Raw genomic sequence first — 20,563 nt, forward strand, 5'->3', positions numbered from 1 at the left:
TAGATACACTTATTGAGAGGAAAAATAAAAAGAGTTTTCTTAAAGCACGTGGACGTTGTCAACATTAAGCTCTAGGAATATGAATTATTGAAATATAATACTATTATATGCGGGGTAGCAGGACAATACAAATATGTAAGTAGTGTTTCTTAACGTCATTCTTTTGCGTTGGTTGAAAAGACAGGTGTGGATACCATAAGATCAATTGAATGTTCTAAGCAATCACATAACTTACAATCGGCAGCACACTAGACTGTTGACAGTATTCATTTTCAATCGTATTAGTAGATTATCACTCGTAAAAGAATTCATTTGTATTTAATAAATCTAGTTAATTACTCATAAATCTTATATTTAAATGTGGTGTGATAAATATTGGATTGATGTTAATGAATTGACTGGCAGAAATTCTGGTTTAACATAGGGAAAAGTGCATGTAACAGTTAATTGCATGTTTTTGTTTTAATTACAAATAAAATATTACATCAGAAATCTAAATTAATATAAGTGGAAAGAGTCATTTATTAGATAGGAACATTTTTCTTTTGATATTCATATGATTAGGGTACTTGTATTAGTCATATTCTTCAAGGAGTCAATAGAGCACGTTGGAGATATCAGTGAATCAGGCACTCATGATTTTGTTCTACAACTCTAATATTCAATAGCATTAAGATCGTTCGGTTAAATCTATGATGATCTATTAGGACAGAGAATTACGTATAGTTGCAGAGTAGCTATGTGCTTCAGAGCAATAGCTATACGTTTATGAGTTCCATTGCAGTCTTCTTGGTGGACACGCATGCAGTTGAAGCATGAATCGTGCTCACTGATCCGTAACTCTCTAAAAGTATTCTACACATTCTCTTACCTCTCGGTTTTTACATCTCCTTCATGAAATAATTTAATGATCGAATTGATAAAGTAACAAACTCAAATAATTATTGATAAGTTATTATTCTGTTAATTAGATTGAATTAATTGAAATTGAGATATGGTAATAAACTATGTTTTATTTAATATTTCTCCAGTTAAATGCATTAAATTTATTCGGATTAATATAAAGTAATCTGACATAAGTTTTGACAGATTTAAACTTGTTAAAATGTTTTTTTTTTTTTTTATAACCAAGTCATGCTATTAATGAAAGTCTACGTGAGATGCATATAAATCTCATTTAATATACTTAATCTGTATTTACAGGATAAACTTTTTAAAAACATATCGTTGCTTACATTTGTTATGCACTGCTTATAAGGTAAAGTTAAGAATTAGTTTGAATTAATTGTGTGTTATTTCGAATGCAAATACAAAAAATATTACTTTCGTTTACATACTTTGACATTTTGAAGTGTAAATATATTTTCATAATCATTCTACACACCTATATAAAAGATTGAGCAACATAACCTACAGAATGGTGATGCTCATTTCAGAGTAATAAGCATGGACAAGTGTAAGGATAATTTAGTATTTCATATTAGCTCATTATCACACAAAGTGTAAAAGTAAATCTTGATTTTATATAAACAAATTAAATGTAATATTTAAAGTTAATATAACCAAGTTTATCTCTCCACAAACTATTAGAAACATAGAATAAACATTTTATGAGTAGAAATTATCTGTACAATATAGTAGTGGTGTCGTCTAAGTGTTATTTCGGAAGATTAGAAATTCCTGAGACCTTATATATTTCATGTAGCATAGAATGAACACCTGTGATATCATAAATAGGAAAGAAAATATCAGATCATGTGTTTATTAAAATAAATAAAAGATTTATTTAGTACACATTGGAATGGCAATATATTATGTATTATGTACCAAAGTTATTTATTAGTGTGAATGTGTCGTAAATAAATGCAACAAAATGGACAGTTAGCTTGGTATAAAAAAAAAAAAATGAAAAAGAGATCAAGAAATTTCATAGGATTACAAACTGATGCTAGAGCACAACTCTCTGCAAGTTAAGTGTGAATGTTAGTCGCTTCCTGTGACACGCAATGGTAAATATCTTGTGGAAAAACTTGATATTAGTTGCTTGGGCGGCCATCAACTTTTAATTTATGGTTCAATGGATTACACGATTAATTCGAATGACTAAGTGTGTATATAAGACGATAGCTGGACTCTAGATGCAAATGAGCAGATGTATAATATAAAAGAAGCCCTCGGCATTAATTGCTAGCCATGGATTTTAAGTGCTCATAACTTTCAACGTCAATTCTTTAGCTTTAAAACACTTTACTAATAACTTTGTTGCTAGCTTTTTTAACCTATTATTTTATTTTCCTGCTCATTAACGTCAAAAATGGTCTAACACTGCATCAGTACTCTTCTTGTGCGGTGAATACATTTAAGGAGAATGGGAACGAAAGGGAGTAAGAATTGAGATCACGAGGTTCCCTATACTTACTTATATGATGATCTGGTTCTTTTGTGAGACCCTATTCTTCTAAGGAAAGAGCCTGAAACTCATGTACTTAAATAAAGAAGTTCATAAGCAAGAGGATTGGTGAAGATGGAGTTTTTTATTTAGCATACAGACAACGGTTGAATGCAAAAGATGTTCAAGTCCACAAAAATACTCGAAGAGAATTCACATCATGGTCAATCGTAAATGCTTGGTTTTACAGCTCTAGAGTACCGGTTGAAAGGGACTTGCTTGGTCATCGTTCTCGTATACTCGTGCAACAGATTAGTATCCAAAGTACAGTATTTTTTTATTTCAGATATTTTTGACTCCTTTATTAATTATCTTTTTTATTACAGCCCATTTCTGACATTACGAATCGTGCAAATTAGGAATCCTTTCATCACACACTTTATGACAATGCTATGTATTGCCAATAATAAAATTTGAATACATGTTGATTATTTATTGGCTTTATAATGACAGAAGAAGGAGATAGAAATGATTAGAATGTTGTTAGTTGTGGCATTGTATAAAGTCATGATTAGTTGAATCCGGTTTTGGACATCTGCATCCTGCAGAAGTTGGAACAGAAAGTGGGCGAGGTTTCCACAGCAGGCGTTCAACGTAAATAGCCAGCAAGACTATTGATATATGTTTAAGTTATACGAATAAGGCCACTGGGCATCCTTTTCATTGACATTAATGAGAAAATAGCACGAACGCCTGCGACGAGTCTGATTCTACAGCACGCCTGGAATCATTACGAGAAATCGGTTCTTCCATTTTGTCCTTTGTTACTCTTTAACTACATCCAATCGATTATTCACTTTTTGCATACGATTGTGTGGATGCATCATTGATTCTAATCCTACTGTTTGTTGTCGATAATTCTTGCATAAATCCAAGAGAGAGAATGTCTTGGAAAAATCACATATAAAATTTACACTCCAAGCACGTGAAGTCAAAAGAGAAGAAGACTCATGAGGTATATGAGGCATCCTATTGTTCCTGTGTGACTTTCCCATTATTGTTTTGTTCTACGGTAACACAAGGTAAATTGCGTTTTAAAGAAACACCTTACGCAAGAAGGAAAAGAGTTCACGAGAGTTGAATGTAATGTTTTAAAGACGTCCCCCGAGATGTCTTGATATATAAAATGAAAGGTTTAAGCTATTTATCGAAATAAATATATTCTTGTGAATGTTACTGTAACAGTCATCGTGTTTACCAAGTGTACCTTTGGGAATTTAATAAAACCTGGAACAGCATGAGGTTTTTTTGCCAGTAGTCACCATAACATTCTCGATTCTTTCTAGCAACTTTCGAAAATGAATTACGTTATCTTCAATAACTCTAGAGACATTTATCGTCAGTAATATGTTCGCAATCCTTGGAGAATATACTTGAAGTTAAATCCCACGGTGTAGAAATTAGTAGACTTAGAAGGAAGATGGGAATTGACAAAGAGGATGAGAGTAGAAATAAAAGATGATTCTAAAATACAATGCAAATATAGGTGGCTAACCTTGAATGTCGTTTGCAACTCCATGGTGCCTTTTCAGGTATCAAAGCCATTCGGACGGCTATTTCATTGGTTAGTAGCCCCTCTTTTCTACTCTGCTGCATATCGTGATGCACAGGTGGAATATAAATATTGCCAGAGCAATAAACGTTAATACATCGTCCTGCGGGAACGTTTACAGCCGCGCCAACATCGCAAATGCTACGAACATCGTGCGAGAAATCAAATGAAAAAGAACGACATGAAAGAAGAAAAGCACTGGCTATTTTCTATATGAAACTTTTTTTTTCTCCTTCAGACCCAGAGGTTTGATTTACGATATAAAAGTAAAATCTGAAAATATGTCAAGATGTTATTACACAACAGACTGAAGATGCCGAGAAAAGTGGTATTTCAAGAATTGCCGACAGTCAATCTTGAGTTTTAGGCTGATCGACTTGACAGGGAAATAAAACGAATAAGGAAGAGAAATTTTCACAACAATATCGTTAAATCTTGAACGTTTTGCATGCTTCTCTCACGCAATGTTAACATTCTAGTCTTATAGTAACTGATAGATACGATAGATTTGCATTCAATGTAATAACTTATCAGGAAAGAAGAGTTGAAGATGACCCTGAAATCTTGGAAAGAGGAATGAAAGAAGAAGAAGAAAGGGTCAAATATGTTTCTTGATTAATAACGAGGAAGTTTCAAGTCTCAAGGGGCCTCAATATTCTCTTCCCATGTCAAACGATACGCAATAAATTATATGCACGGAGGTGGAGAATACTTAGACGAAGACGAAGCATCGTATTTATTTTCAGTCCATCGAGCTCTCTGTGATGCTCTTGAGTATTCTTTGACGTAACTTTGAATTTGCATTCAAGATCTTTCTTAATATTATTATTTTTATCATCACTTTTTAGCTTGCATCACTGCAAAATGAACAAATCAGTATCGAAAAGTACAAATAAGAAGCCAAATATCTTTATTAGTTGAACATCAAGTTTTTCAGCATCATTTACACAACATTCATTATTATCAATAAGTTGAGAATAATTTTTTTATCATCAATTAATTATTTTTTACGACTTGCCATTACTGAACCTTTTTTCACGTCCTCTCGTAAGTGTTAATTATCTATCAACATCTTGGAGCTTTGAATGAATACTAATTAGTTAGAAATTAAATAATTATAACAATTTAAAAGTTAAGTATCAAGTTTTTACTGTTTTTAATGAATAATTTTTGTTGATGAATAAGGGATTTCACCCTCATATTTACGAAAAAGTAAATGCAATCTCTCGAGGGCTTTTGAGACGTTTCAGTCCAATGCAATTTACTGTCTGACACTGCGAAATAGCAGAGTTGTATATGGACTGATAATTACCGGATCGTCGGCAAAAGGTGCCGGCAAAGGTACGAGCTCGTAGAATAAACGTGCGGCCTTCTCTTACGATAACTCTGAGCAAAAGGGAAAGATCTTAAGCTATTCAATGCTTTATTGCAAACGTTGGTACGTAAGTACCTATGGAATCTGTTCCATTCATGAATGTTGAAGAAAATCGCATCCCTCGATTCTTTGATTGCCCTTAAAGAATAAGAAGTAACGAAAAAAATAACTAAAAAATTTTTAAATAACTTAGTATACCACAATTATTTATCTCCTTTCAGGTTTAAACCAACAAGAGGGAATTTCGTTCTCCATTTATAAGAAATTATTGCACTGCCTCCAAGATAATTATTTTTTTTCATACTTCATGCTAGTTGAACAAGTGGATTTGGTGATTTTGTTGGTAAGGATTAATAAAAAAATTTCAAGAAGGTTTGGTATCACTTATTAAGTAAGGTAATTACTAATTAAGTGTGCACATAAGTTTCATCTGATATTAGTAATTAATGCCCATGGCATATTTGTAAATAATAACCAACTACAACTCTACATGGTAAAAGTAATAAATTTTTTTTAGTTATATTTAATTTCATTTATTTTCATTTTCAATTGTTTTCTTTTATTAAAAGCTAAAGTATCTCTTTATGCCAAGTAATTATGGCCATAAATAATTTTAAATGACTTTTGGGAATAAGAAAGAGAAATAAAAAGTCAAAACAACCATTTTAAAAGTATCTCTTGAAGGAAGTGAAGATTTTTTTGTTAATGTTATTAAAATAAATAAGTTCACTGTCGAAAACAGTATATCTAATTTTTGTGAAAATATACTTTTATGATATCACTAGCATAGAATTATGTGAATAACCTTAGGAACTTTTACAAGTTAGATACATAAAAATGTTAGATTTTTTAAAATTGCTTCTTTCTCTGTTGAATAAATTGCTTCAATATCAGAATAAAGAATCTCTTACATTCTATCGAATGACTATTGTACCTATTATTTGTTCTTTTTCTTTTAACTGCATTTTAAAATTACAAACTTATTACATTTTTTAATGTACCATAAAAGAAGGAAAATATTTTCAAAATGCTTGAGTTTTGTTGTGTAAATAAATTGTGTGAATATGTTAGAGATATTTCAATCGCTTCGGGCTGCACAAAAAAAAGACTTAGAGCTCTTTACAATAAAATTAATATTTTTATATTATTAATATTATTATTATTGGTAATTTTTTTTTAATATAGGTATTTTTTTAATACTTTAAAATCCTGATGGTTGAGTATTTAAAATTACTTAATTACTATTTACAAAAGTCAACCACATCAGTACTTATTTAAAATGAAAAATTTATTTGCATTTATTTAAGATATTTGTATTTATTTAAATTCATTACTATAAACTACTTGTCTGGGACACTAATCTTAATATTAATTTTCGACATTACTATTTTCTAAATATACATGTACTCCAAGTACATATTAGTTCTTAAAAGATATAAGAGGAATAATAATATAATCGATTTTTTTTATTAGAAAAAAGTTTTTATTTCCTACCAATCTTTAATTTAAATGCAGTTAAAAAAAGTCTCAATCGGAATACTTTAAAGCGTCGAAATAATTTGGAAATGCTGAAGAACTAACATGAGACCTACTGCACTTTCGTGTCGGCGTTTATCGCCTAAAGAACTAGTTTGAGAGTTTTTTTTTGTTGCGTTCGCGATTGCAGGTCTGTGGTCCCGCCAGGGCGGATCGTCGGCGTGCGTGCGGCGTCGAGATGATAAGCGAGTAGTTGTCGGGCGCGTCGAGGAAGAGCGAGAGTTGTTACATTCATATATATCCACAGCAGCAGGGATGGATCACGCTTAGCCGCAGGTAGGTAGGTAAAGTTAGCAAAGAATTGCGCACGCTCAAACCGTAACACGGTCTCGACCCATCGTATCATCTCTCTGGTCGACTTATGTTCACATGCACCTTACGTTGGGTATATCGTCTCGACTCATACTTCTACACATACCGTAAAGGAGTATTGCGTTAAACCCCTATACCAATGTCCTGGCAACCGCGTACATGTCTTTCTTCTTGTGCTCTCCAATGGCTGAACTTAGTTCACCGCAAGCTTGACTTATGCATCGTGTTCAACGTCGAGAAGCCTCTTCGTGTCTCCAAGCGAACGATCACGCAAACCTTTCGTGACGATAGAATGCCGGGTCAACGCTCGATTGTGTCCTGCAATCATCTTTGTGGCTGTTCCAATCATTGAAAATGTTATATTTTTTGAAAGAATCCAAAAAACTCAAAAGGTTACAGTGGTTGGTAGTGAAAGCATGAGGAATTTGTTGCAGAAATACAGTTAAAGATAAAAGACATAACTGGTTAAAGAGGATGTTTAAATGCTGTAGGATAACACAATTGAATGATCGATTTATGGATGCCGGCAATCGTTACACACCGGATATCTAGCGATGCGGGATGCTCTAATGATGTACCAAGGCGCGTACAGATCCTTAGATTCTCTCTGGTTTAGTATCCAGCCAAAGGCGTCTATTCGAGTCTTAACTTACTGCATAAGCTTCACGATGAATCCTATACTTCTTCTTCTTCTTTTCACCATCAACATCAGCCGCGTAAACCGGATTTGCGCTGGACGAACGCGCTTCACTAATGGGGATTCCCTTTACAAGGTGTCTTCGCGATTGCAGTGACGAGGGGACCGCCTCTTTCACGTTCATTTCGTGCTAGATAGAGTAATACGAGAAGCAGCCAGAGAAAGCCTGAAATTACGCAATGATCAGAAATGATGATGAGTTTCGTCACGGGCATCCTAGTAAAAGATTCTTACACTCCAAGAATTTCAAGATTGCATCGTGATGATTCTAACATGTATTTCTCCATTGTAATTGCTTTTTTACTAACCGTGTCTTGGTATGCTTAATCTATCAGCCATATTGATAGCTGTTGCATTATTTCGAGATTTAATCTCTTGTTTTTCTGTAGACACTGTCGTAAAACTGTCGCTTACAAACTTCAAGTTGACTGGCCTCTAAATAGGTATATTCGAAGCTACGACACGCTTCAGAGAACTTCTTTTCTTTAGTATCTATTAAAAGTTGTGTCTCTGCACTCTCAACGAAAACCAGTTTCAAGTGTACACAGCCAACACATCATGAACTTACGCACGCAAAAGCTAGAGTAGCTTCTGCTCAGGTGTCTTCCATCACACTAGAATTTTTAACATCAATAACTCATGGGTTCCAATTCAAAAAAACTACTCTATTGGAAACTCTTTCGAGTAGCAAAAAATTTTTTCAATGAATTCATTATGTCTTTTTTATTTAACCCATTAATTCCCAAGGATGAAAATAAAAACATTCATTGATTTCATTGTTTATAACAATAATAAATACATTGTGTCCTGACGACATTTCTATTTATTGAAATCCGTAATTTTGTCGTCTTTTAGTTAATAAAAAATTAAAATTATTTAGAGTCATGTATATTTATTAATATTGAGCTCCGTTTTCAACAACATCAATCACTCAATAAGTAGAATTTATTTCAAGTGCCTCTTTTACTCAACTTATTAAATTAATTTTTGTACTAAGTAGTTATGAATAGGTAAAAGTAGAAAAGGCCGTTTTTAATCAGACCCAGATGGTCTTGTAATGAGAATATAATGAGAATAATGGATTCTACGAGCTCTAATTAACGATTATGTTAGTTAATGGTCACAAGTTACGCTACACTTTGCGTGTGTCCATGATAGTAAACTCATGATGCATAACAGAGTTTTCTCGTTCCCACAATTGAGCCAAGAAATTTGCGTCATGGGAGCGCATTCAATAAATCCAAACACGTTCTTTGATACTTAGTTTTCTTCAAGTTGAGGTTTTACTTGACTTAATTCGTCTTCCATGCATGACTGTCACAGACAAAACTCGGTGGTGTATCGATGCAATTCTATACCTCTTATTGAGTGCGTCGCTTGATTGTAGAAAGCGAAAGGAGGCACTGTTTTGTGGTACTTTATTATGGGAAATTTTTCTGTGAAATTATAGACATGTATAATACACATAACAGTATACTCTATTTTAAAATAGATTTTAAATGGATTATACAAGACAATATGAAACTGACATATCCAAGTATAATTATGGTTGATAAAAATAGGAAAAAAAGTTAAAAAAATACATGCCGGAAATGGGAACAAACTTTTCTTTGGATAGTTGAAATTACTTTCCAACTTGTATGAAAGTGTATTAATCGACTAGAAATACTCTCATTGATTTTGAATGTTGCTGCCAAACTTTCAAATAACAATTTAATATTTTTATTTTTCGTGACACAATGATAATAACAGTCATGACAGTAAAAATAAAACTTTTATTTTCTCGCAACATTAATTTTACATTAAGCCAAACTCACTATTCTTTTAATGTAAATAACAAAAAATACGCTTCCCGTATATTGAAGGTCTATAATTAAAAAAAAAAAAGAAAAGAAGAATCCAAAGTACTGTAAGTATTCTGAATAAATTGAATTCTCACAGTTCTAAAGCAATCATTTTTATTACTGCAAAACATTATGAATAAAATTTTAGCTATCACAATTCTTGACAGAAAGATATAACATTTTCAAGAATCCAATAATTTTTATCAACAGAATTGACATATTTTTGTTATACTAGGAATAATACTTTGAAATATTGCTTTGAGAATTTCTAACTTTTATTCCAAAAGTTTGACTTATAAACTCCTCGATACTTTGATCGTTTATATTAATTATATTAACAATAATATACAGATGATATAGAATTAAAAATTTGTAGAAAATACTATTTTTCGTGTTACAAACAAGACTTTCGTAATATGAAAAGTCTATTTAATAAAAAAAAAAATTAAAGTGCTTGAACATTTCATCTCAAATCTTTTCTCCAAACCACAAAAGAGAAATCTTGATCATCATTGTGGACAAAGTGGAATAGAAATACATTTACAATGATAAAAAAGACTTCATAATCTAATGCTATATACATTTATTCGATTATTCGAATTATTAAAAAAGTGAAAGGAAAATCCTTCAGAATAAAAATGGCACTGCAATTTTTTTTTTAATGTAATACAAGATTAACTAATAATTATTATTCAAATATAATGAAAAAAAAATCTATTTAATTACTCATATTACTCTACTTAGACGTAATGTGATTCATTTCTTGCTTAGTTCATTTGAGAATCTCTCCTTTTAACCTGTGTAATACCAATTGGCGGAGAAAGAAACATAAGAAGCCCTGTGGCTCATAAAGATCATTATGAGTGCCTCAGGTTGAAGATGAGATGCAAGAAAAAAAAAATTAAATGGAGTAATATCATTTTTAACCAACTTGTAAAAATTAGCTCCAATGAGTTGAATAAATTAATTATCTCTAGTCTCGTAGATGAAAAACATTAATTTGAAACAGGTTTCGATTAATGTAGAACATAGAAATGCTAGTGAAAAGGAGTAATTAATTACCGAAGGAATAATATTATCATTTAAATTTTTAAATTAAATAATCATCAAGATACTGAAAATTGAGATTGCCATGGTGAGAATAATATAGGAAATAATGGTGAGAAAAGTGCTACGTAATCAGTAGCAATTGAAGTCTAACGTCTTTCACAGATCCTAGACCCTTACATTTGCTTAGTGAATTTTTTTTAATCGCATAAATCGATGGGTGTATAAGTGACTTTTTAAACGAAATGACCTGGAACGGTGTGCATTCCGGTGTTGGGAAAACTTGGGTCTACGATCACAGTGCGGTACAAAATCGTATAAGAATCGTATCGTGATCTTGGAAACTCAATAGATCGTTGAGATCGATCTTGACCAAATAAGGAAATCAAAACGTCAGTGATCGTTAAATGAGAATAAAGTGATCGCGTGATAGACGTGAGTAAACCAATATCAACTATCTGAATTTAACTTGATTCTTATAACGTTTGTCTCTCATTACACTCATGCTTAGGTTGCAGTCTGTAATGAAAGGTGTGGGTATAACCTCCTATTTGCATTATATTTTGCTATTACGAATCGCTAATGAAAAACAGATTTCAAATGAATGTTAATTACGGTGAATTGTAGTGCTTGGTAGAATAAATAAGCTAGGAATGTTTTGATAAGATTATCTTTTTTATTATACATTATATAGATATATATATTTTTATATATATATATCTATAATAATACGCATTCAACAAAAAAAAAAATAAAAATGGAAATAATAGAAATCTAAAAGCTAAGAGAAAAAGTCATTGTTCCAAGTAGCATAAAATTCTAAAAATACTTGAACATGTCATCCATCTTCTGTAGGAATTTTTTTTTTCTTATTCGTTGGATGAAAGATAAAAAAACTAAAGAAAATTTTTCTAGAAACGAATTCCATTTATATGAATAAGTGACTTTTTGCCAGTGTAATTTAGTTATATCGTAGGGTTAAAACGCAGTATATGCGTTATGTATTATATATGTATATGGATAAATGTGTTTGAAATTCCTGGATTTACATAGATGGAAAATTAACCAGAGCGCAAAATGCACTTCTTTATCCATTATTACATTTCCGAGAACAAACAATTAGGATGTTGTAGCCGAAAAAATACTATACACTGCCATTGTTTACGTGTGAATAATTGCCAACATACGTTCAAGCCGGAAATATAATAATTCTAGGTCAACGTATTGTATGATATCACAAATACGTCCAGCAAAAAAAAGTTGTTCACTTGTTTATACATTGTTACTAGAAAGTACCATTTTACTAGTAGATATTTAATTACTTTTCAAGTGCCACTGATTGTGTGTATTATTTTAATTATAATTAACTCCATCTAAATTAAATCTTCATCTATATCACTATTTCTTGGTGACAGTGTGTGTTTTTTATTATCTATGAATGAGCTATAAAAATAAATTTTTTTATCGACTGAATAGATTCGATAATTAATGATAACATGATATCATTTATGATACAAGTATTTTTCTTAAAAAATTTTCATTTAACCAACAATTTATATGGTTTCAAAATTACGAAACTAGGTTATGCAAACCTGTTCTACTTTCATACAAGATAAATGATATACCTATATACGAATACCGGTGACGTCCACAGTATCAAAATCAGAATTATCCAAAAGGAAGACTTACCTGGAACAAATATAAATAATTTATTAATTAATTGCCTCCATATCATATTTAAATGAAACAATGTTATGTATTATTTTATTTATAACAACAAATATTAATTAAATATCACATTTAATGAATCTTTTATCAAATAAATTACTTGGAAAATAAATGCTCTTTCATTCATCGCTAGTAATTTATGATTTGTAGCAATATCTATATATTATATTTCTTTGTGAAAATGTATTATGTATCTTAATTGAAAATTAAGTCATAAATTCAGAATAGTATCGTTTATTTGTCAATAACTATAAAAAAGAGAAGGAAAGAAAAAATAGAGTTAAATGAAGTGGATGGTGAATAAAAAGTACTAAACGGTTTCATTTATCAAAAGATGCGCGCTGATGGATCGATATCTCGAAGCATTTTCCATCTTTCTTTATTTCCATTTGCGAGTTATCGAACGAGCCACTACGTGACCTCATTTGCGGTTGTACAGTCTCGGATGTTCCTTCCAACAACATCAGTCGGTAATTTCAGAGCATTTACGTGTCATCCGAATACTAAAGATTCTAGAGAACGTGACAGCCGGAAGAAACGTGTACATTTGCTCATCTCGTTTACTCAAGTGTTTACGCGTACACACACGAGTTGCTTAACAACTAGATACAAACAGATAACACTGTTACAACTATTGCATCATGAAAAACATCTCTCTGGCATAAACTCATAGCGCCACCAAGTCCACGTGCTCTTGTGAGTTCACCATTGCGCTTGCTTTGGAAGTTAATTTGGTTGCATGCGAATTTTCAATGAATTCGAACGTCAGCAAGTGTAATTTTAATCACGACAGCAGTTCTTAAGAAATAAGACTCTTCCAATAAAAATGATTTGCAAGCAAAACATGTTGACATGAATTTTATTGCTTAAGCAAATGTAGAAATAAATTAGTAAGAAATTGGTGAAGAAATTCAAATATTTATGTTTACTCTGCATTCAATGAATATGTTGAAAAACTAACTGTATCTGCAAATGGTTGACTTCAAACTTGCCTAATCCCATTCATATGATCTAAAAGTTCATCTGATAAAATTCATATGGTAATTTAAATACAATCATTTTGTATAATTATAACCTAGATGTTAGAGAGAAAAATTCTAGCAATTATAAATTGCAGTTGTGTAATTTACAATTGGTCTTCTATTCCTTTTAAACCCTAGGATCGTGTACACGAGCTGGCTAACCTTGACATTTCGTGCGACGCGTGCTCACGTTTATTTTAGAAAGGTACAAGAGTAAATAACGGAATAAGCTTCAGGCAACACATCACAATAGAAATTCAATAGAGATCTCGGGCGCACCCTTTCAATTTCTTTTAACATCGTTCTGAATCACTGAAATACTCGTCTCGTCATTAAATTCTCTTTTTCTTCAGTAATACCATACATACATATTGTATATATCAATTTTAAATTTAATGATAAAGAATTTAAGAATTATTGAAAAATTAAAACATGGATTACGAAGAAGAAATAGTTCAGCCACGAAACCTTCTGCATCTGAGGTATTTTTCATGATATTTTATAATATATAACGATTATATTTACAATTAATTTGATGAAGCACATTATAAATTAATTGACCTAAGCTGATTAAAACAATAATAATTTTTCATAATTGGATTTATGCTTATCTTAACAATTGCGAGAATAAAATGAACTAAAGAATATATAATGGCAATTCTGCATCGCCCTTAGTTCATTTATTCTATAGCGATATCTTGACAGATCAGAGGCTGGAAAAGACAAGTAAACTGTTGATGGTCTTTACGGTAAATAGGTTTTAACGAGCTACCTGATACAAACAAAGGAGCCACCATGGACATCCTACTTCGTCAAGTACTTTGATGTAGTAAATGATCAACGGGGCATGTCTCATTTCAATTGGTCAGTTGGGAGCAGTAACTACCACGTACTTCGTACTGGATGTTTTCCTTATATCAAATATCACTGTACTAAACGAGCAAAAGAGGACCTCAGTATGGACGACAAATTCTACAAGGCTATCAAGATAATTAACCTTGGTAAACTGGTAATCCACTCATGTTTCGATTTTAATGTTTTTTCACATTTGTAATTCACTTTTTTTCTCATTTTTTTTAGGTATTCCCACTTTACTTTACGGACTTGCGGCCACTCAGTTAATTCATCACCACGAAGTTGTCAAAACTCCTCGAGGAGAAGTTACTATTTATTTCCTTCTTCCAGAAGATAAAGGATCGTTGCATTAAAAAATTAATTATAGTTATGAGCTCAATTTTTAATCATTAAAATATGTAAAATATCTCGTAATTCATTTTAAAGAAAAGTACTTGATATTTAAATCATGTAATTTTTGAAATCATTCTTATGGTTGATATAAGAAAATCTAGTTTTATAAGATAAGTTTTTTACTACCGTAAATATGTAAATTAAATGAATTATAATAATAAGTTGATCGTTGAGTCAGACATTATATTATATAATTGACAAGATTTTAAAATAATTTTTAATCGTCTGTTTCGAATGTCTGGGTTATACTGTTAATAATTTTATATCTTGATTCAAAATTCGAGAAATTTTTAATTTGCAAGCAAGATATCGTGTCGACATGTTAATTCGTGTATATTAATCTTTCCGTAACTTCCGCAATATGTATGGATAAAGGATATAATTAACCGTGCTGACGAGACTTTCACCGTTTTGTACATACATTGAAAACTTTCCCTCGTTGTCAGTGAATATTATCTCTTCCTTTAATTGCTTCGATCGCTTTATTATACAAATATCATGACACTTTTTAACTTGAAACAAAACCAGTACATTCATGGAAATGTGCACATCGAGAACTCATAATTGTCAACTAAGCTTTAAATTATACATTCAGCTTCTGTCAGCAGCAAGAGAACAAAACTGTCTTTTAGTTAAGTGCAGTGTTGTGATGTATTAATGAGGTCATTGCCAATAACTAATGAGCTGTCATCAAAGGTAAAATGTACTATAGGTATAAATGAAACTTAGAAAGCGATTGGTTTGACTTATCGATGATGACGTTTCAAAGATGCCGAAGAGTAAGATTAGTTGTGGAGGACGCTCGTTAGTTGGAGTATCTTCTTTACTATATACTTATTCTATGTGTAGGATTTTTTGTTTTCCTTTTTTTTACACTATGCAATGCAACTGGGCGGCCGCGTCGGCGTACTTGTTTATCCGGATAAACTGGACGGGTACCAATTTTTCATTGGTAACGGCTATCATGCGTTCTCCATGGTAAGCAGTAAAGACATCATTTTGGCGCCAATCGAACGACACAACGAATGATCCTAAAGAAATTGATTACCAATTTATTGAGAACATTATTATAAAAATCACCATGGGTTACACGCCTTGAGGCTTAAGCTGTCATATTAATCACGATTGGTGTTTCTTGATCATCATTTTACTTTTATTCATTAATTACAAAAAAAAAAAAATATTTAATTGAAATTAAATGAAGGTTGGTAATTTTTTTATCTCAATTATAAAATTCGGATTGGATTGTTCTCAATTACTTTCTCATTTATTACAGGACTTGGCTGATTTAATGATTGTACAAATTAAAAAATAATTTCCAACCACCACAAGATGGGCAACAGATAGTGAAACACAGGGAAGAGATGATCAACAGATAAGGGAAATATTTTTTCAGTGCCAAGAAAAAATTCTGGAATTTATTATCAAAACTGGTGAAGTAAAAAATCATCAAATGATGTTAATAAATCGTAGCAGTACTGGATACTCTGTCTTTTCTTGAATTTTATTAAAGAAATAGTGAGTTGATTAATAACAAGTAATTTCGTTAAATAATTTCATGAATAATATGGTAAGATAACTAAAACGATATAAACAAATAAACAGTGAATAAATAGCATGGTTATACATCTGCGTCACGCCTAATTAATTTCACACGAGTTAGAACAAGGTTATTTGCATGTACGATTGGTCATAACGCTCAAATGAGAGATGCTATCTCATCGACAAGTAGTCCATAATAGTATTAAATGCATCAGCAAGTTTCCGTATAATTCAACAGAAAATATGAGTTTGTGTTAAAATAAATGTATTACTTGGACGGAAATCGTATTTAATTCTTCTTAATCTTGATATAGATAATAAGAAGATTGCTGTACATTTCATTATCATTTATAGTTAATTTTTTAAATGAAAAATAAGATGAAGAATCCAACAGGTGATTTTACGCTTTATCCACAGCTAATCTACAGATAATTGTGTAATGACTACAGTTTGCAAGAAGCTGCTACACACTTTAAATTTCTCCTCGTTGGTTGATAAAATAGTTTTAAGTATTATTACTACTATACGGAATACAAGAAGAAGAGTTAACTAATGTATGTTCATGTAAACACATTTCTTAAAAAAAAAAAAGAATTAAATTTCAATCTTCCTTACATGGATCTCGTCTAGACACGGTAGAATTATCTAATTGTCGGTTTGTCTTTACATATGACATATTAATCGTATTTAGCCAGTAGGTATGAGGCGTGGAGTTCATGCAAGTCTACTAATTAGTCATTGTTTTATGAGTAGAGATGTTACATCTTGAGACATGCAAGAAAGCTTGGTAGTCATGCTTCAACGAATTCGTGAACAAAACTTGCATAATAGAAACACTTTTTCTTGCTCACAGCTCTTTAATGTTCATGTAAACATGCTTTTTTAATTGTTCGTTTGGTGGATGATTTAATGATACGATTTGATGTATAATTATAACTCGTTTCCAAGCAAAACTATTTAAGACTAGACTGATTAAAACAAATCAGTTTTTTCAAGGTATACTTTAGGTAATGTTTAATTTTAAGTAGACATATTTCATATAAATCACCATAATTTCGAATTGTTGTACAATACCAGGAGAAAAGTGAAGTTTAAATATATGATGCGTTGAAAATAACGAATAATGTGTAAAAAGCTTTATAACTACAAGTATTACTGCATAAAATATCAAGTGAAGATAGGTTGTAGTGCTCAAGGCGAAAAACCACAGCCACGTGGCTTTAAGTTAATGGAAGCGTTGCCCTTTCATTTAAATTTTTCATTCTCTTATTCTATCTCTTTTCTATTCACGTTAGTCGAGGTGTGGTCGTTTGGCCGGGTGCGTTTTGCGTTTTAGCTCTAGTGTAAGTTCCAATACAACTGAGTAGTTCGAACGTCCACTTAATGGTCTCGTTATCTCAGTTGAAAACCGGCCGATCGTCGCTCGCGGAAATACCTGCTCTCTTCTTCGAAATCTCGTATACCTTGGAGGGTAAAAAATGGTTTGAATGAATGTATGTATATTTAAGAATGTCGATAAAAGATTCAAGTTATTTAAAAAAACTATTTAATCCTTTTCTATATCAATTATCAGTAAAAACTCAATAAAATCTTTATTTTAACTGCAATGCTTGGAATAAAATTTATTCAGGGAATGATTTAAATTCAGTACAGTAATTGTGGATTTTAAAAGAGTTGCAGATGCGAGACATGAAACGAATGGTCGAGACATAATCGATTTTAATCAACTTTTTCTTTCAAGTGCTCCATTTTCAGAAGTATGGCCTCGAGCTCAATAATACTCAAACTCCTTTCGAAGGTCTTTCGAAGATTAACGTTCTCCTTTTTTTTTTATTTATTTTAATCCAGAATACACATGTTGCACATTTTATTGTTAGATATTTTATTTATAAAAAAATGATGATAATTCAAATCAGAAGAGGAAATATAGATTGATCTCTAGTGCAAAAATAATAGCACAGAATATCCAATGGAATTGAATCATATTATTAAAGAAAATTTTGCTCATTTGTTTCGGTTCATTTCGAACCGGAAATAGGTAACATTCATCTGCTCTGAATAGTGTATTCGACATGTGCACACATACAGCAAGATTTCCAAAGATCTTATCGATTTATCATTAGAATATATATTCCTGTATACTCTTGCATAAAGAGATATTCAATCGACATGGTAAATCAATTGAATATCTTCTGTGTAGAATTTAATTGCACATATTAGCATCATTACTTCAGCTGTGAATACGAAATCAAAAAGAAAAAAAAACACCGTCAAATACTTAATGCCTTCCCACTCAACTATTTTCAATTGTTAAAACTGTTGCAAGCTATTCAAGTTATTACAACACTCCAAAACGACAGTTACGTTTAATTTAAATTTATATATTTAAAATAAACTTTTTTGCTGACAAATAAAAATATTTGAATTAGATGAATGCTCATGGAGGAAAGTTATTTTAATGAGCAATTCAATGATGCAGGAAGTGTCCTCAAAATTTGTTTGCCCTTAATTCGTAAAATGTTGACTCAAATAAAATTGATAAACATGTGGTATATTACGCAAGCTTTGTTCTAGATCCCTCGACATTTTTTAGTCAGTAAAATTATCAGAAGTTGTTGTAATGAGGTCAATTTTTGAAATTGTGCCCAAGTGTGTCCAAACCCATTTTATAATTTAAAAAAAAAAAAAAAATAGAAAAAAATAAATAAATTGAGATGCTTTATTTTTTTCTTAGAAAACAGACAATAAAATTATTAAGAAAGAAAATCACTGTCATGTTCATGACATTTGGGCTTCACACATCATTAAACCCTGTAAGTTAATTTAGCGTTGAAAACCCGCTTGAATTATTTTACTGACTATATAATTAAAACGTCCTTTCTTCTTCTCGTATAATAAGATCTTCACTTGCATGTTAGAATAATCGCTATTTCCTTTCTCAGGTTCTTTTACGAGATGCCAGATCGCACGGTTGAGAATTTCCGTGTCGTAAAGTCCACTACGATGGTGTTAAACTTGGAGAAAACGATGGAGTATGTGATATTCAAACCAAAAAGTGTCATTGTAAATTCAAGTATGCATCTACGTGCATCATCTAAATGCCATAGCTAACCGATCGACTTGGAAGTAATTGATATCTAACTGAACCTATGAAAGCACATATAATACCTATTTCAAGTGCGTATGTGCACATATATCTTTAGCTATAAAGCATGGTAGAGAGAGCCAACAATATAATATTGAACGAGAAAAGAAGACATTGAGTATTCGCATGGTAATACAGACAAGATTGGCATATGTTGTTTCATGTTTGTACGTTTCAACGCCACACCCTTGCGTGCTTGAAGGTGCATAAATACTCACGCAGAATTGCTTCGGGTGTGGACAAAATCCACTAGCTTGATCCACAACCATCACGAGTTTATAGGATCATAAAAAGATTGTGAATAAAATATCATATAAAGATCAAGATGTTGAATACTCTATGAAGGTTCTTTCAAGATCTAGAGTGAATCTACATGTTGGTAGTCGAAATAGTAACGATTTTTTTTTTTATTTTTTTAAAATCTATCAAACAACTTTCTACATAGTGTGTCTATATGATTTGTGATGATAATTTATAAATTAAATGCTACAGCTATTAATGAGAAGTAAAAGAAAAACTTTAATTTATATAAATTGTTTTGATTAACATTGCTGTCATGTTTCCTAGCAAATATGGTGGAGAAACAAAAACAGAAACCGAGTTGTAATGTCTAAACATAAATTTTAAAAAAACTATCTGGTGAATCATGTTGGAATTGAACTTAAATACATTTCAAGTACTGTTTTCGATATCAACATGTTTTCTACTGTGGGTCAACTGTGTTGATTGTTAATAAATCATCAACTTCCGGTACAATTGAATAAATATAGTCATAAGAGCTCGTGTATTGCAAGTAATTATTTCTCCTAAACAATGTGGTAAAAGAATCTCTTTTTTTCTCTCAACTTATAGAAACATGATCTTTCAGATCAATTAAAAGAAAAGGTTGTCAACTGTGAACCTGTCAATGTCAAGCTACCTCAAGTAAAGAGACAGTAGTAATGAATAAAAATTCTTTAAGTATTTCATCAATTTTATTGACATGTGCTGTCATATTTTGACTCATATCCATATAAATTTGAACCTGTTTTTTGTGAGTTCAAAAATAAAAACAAGTTTGAAAAGA

The 20,563-nt window shown here is 31.4% G+C and overlaps 2 protein-coding genes across 6 annotated transcripts in view; one reads left to right on the plus strand and one right to left on the minus strand.

The window, feature by feature from the left end:
* Positions 1 to 20,563, minus strand: part of Cad99C (cadherin-99C) — a 54,973-nt gene that overhangs the window by 26,347 nt on the left and 8,063 nt on the right. The window lies entirely within an intron of this gene.
* On the plus strand, positions 11,131 to 14,788 carry LOC118067836 (uncharacterized protein C15orf61 homolog). Of its 5 annotated transcripts, XM_035084806.1 has the most exons (4): positions 12,952 to 13,580; positions 13,701 to 14,044; positions 14,320 to 14,563; positions 14,643 to 14,788. In XM_035084806.1, exons 2-4 carry the CDS (start codon positions 13,958 to 13,960, stop codon positions 14,768 to 14,770), a joined length of 459 nt encoding a protein of 152 aa, XP_034940697.1. In that variant the 5' UTR covers positions 12,952 to 13,580; positions 13,701 to 13,957; the 3' UTR covers positions 14,771 to 14,788. The 5 variants fall into 5 exon arrangements, with proteins under 5 accessions (XP_034940701.1, XP_034940697.1, XP_034940699.1 ...); XM_035084810.1 differs by lacking the exons at positions 12,952 to 13,580; positions 13,701 to 14,044 and adding an exon at positions 11,131 to 11,247; XM_035084808.1 differs by lacking the exon at positions 13,701 to 14,044.

This window comes from Chelonus insularis, unplaced genomic scaffold (assembly GCF_013357705.1).
Source record: "Chelonus insularis isolate UGA/USDA-ARS -01 unplaced genomic scaffold, ASM1335770v1 contig_397_pilon, whole genome shotgun sequence".
NCBI lineage: Eukaryota > Metazoa > Arthropoda > Insecta > Hymenoptera > Braconidae > Chelonus > Chelonus insularis.

Coding starts and splice junctions, on each gene's coding strand:
- LOC118067836 (XM_035084806.1), top strand. CDS start 13,958: ATGATAAAGAATTTAAGAATTATTGAAAAATTAAAACATGGATTACGA. Junction 14,045..14,319: donor CGAAACCTTCTGCATCTGAG/GTATTTTTCATG, acceptor TACGGTAAATAG/GTTTTAACGAGCTACCTGAT. Junction 14,564..14,642: donor TATCAAGATAATTAACCTTG/GTAAACTGGTAA, acceptor CATTTTTTTTAG/GTATTCCCACTTTACTTTAC.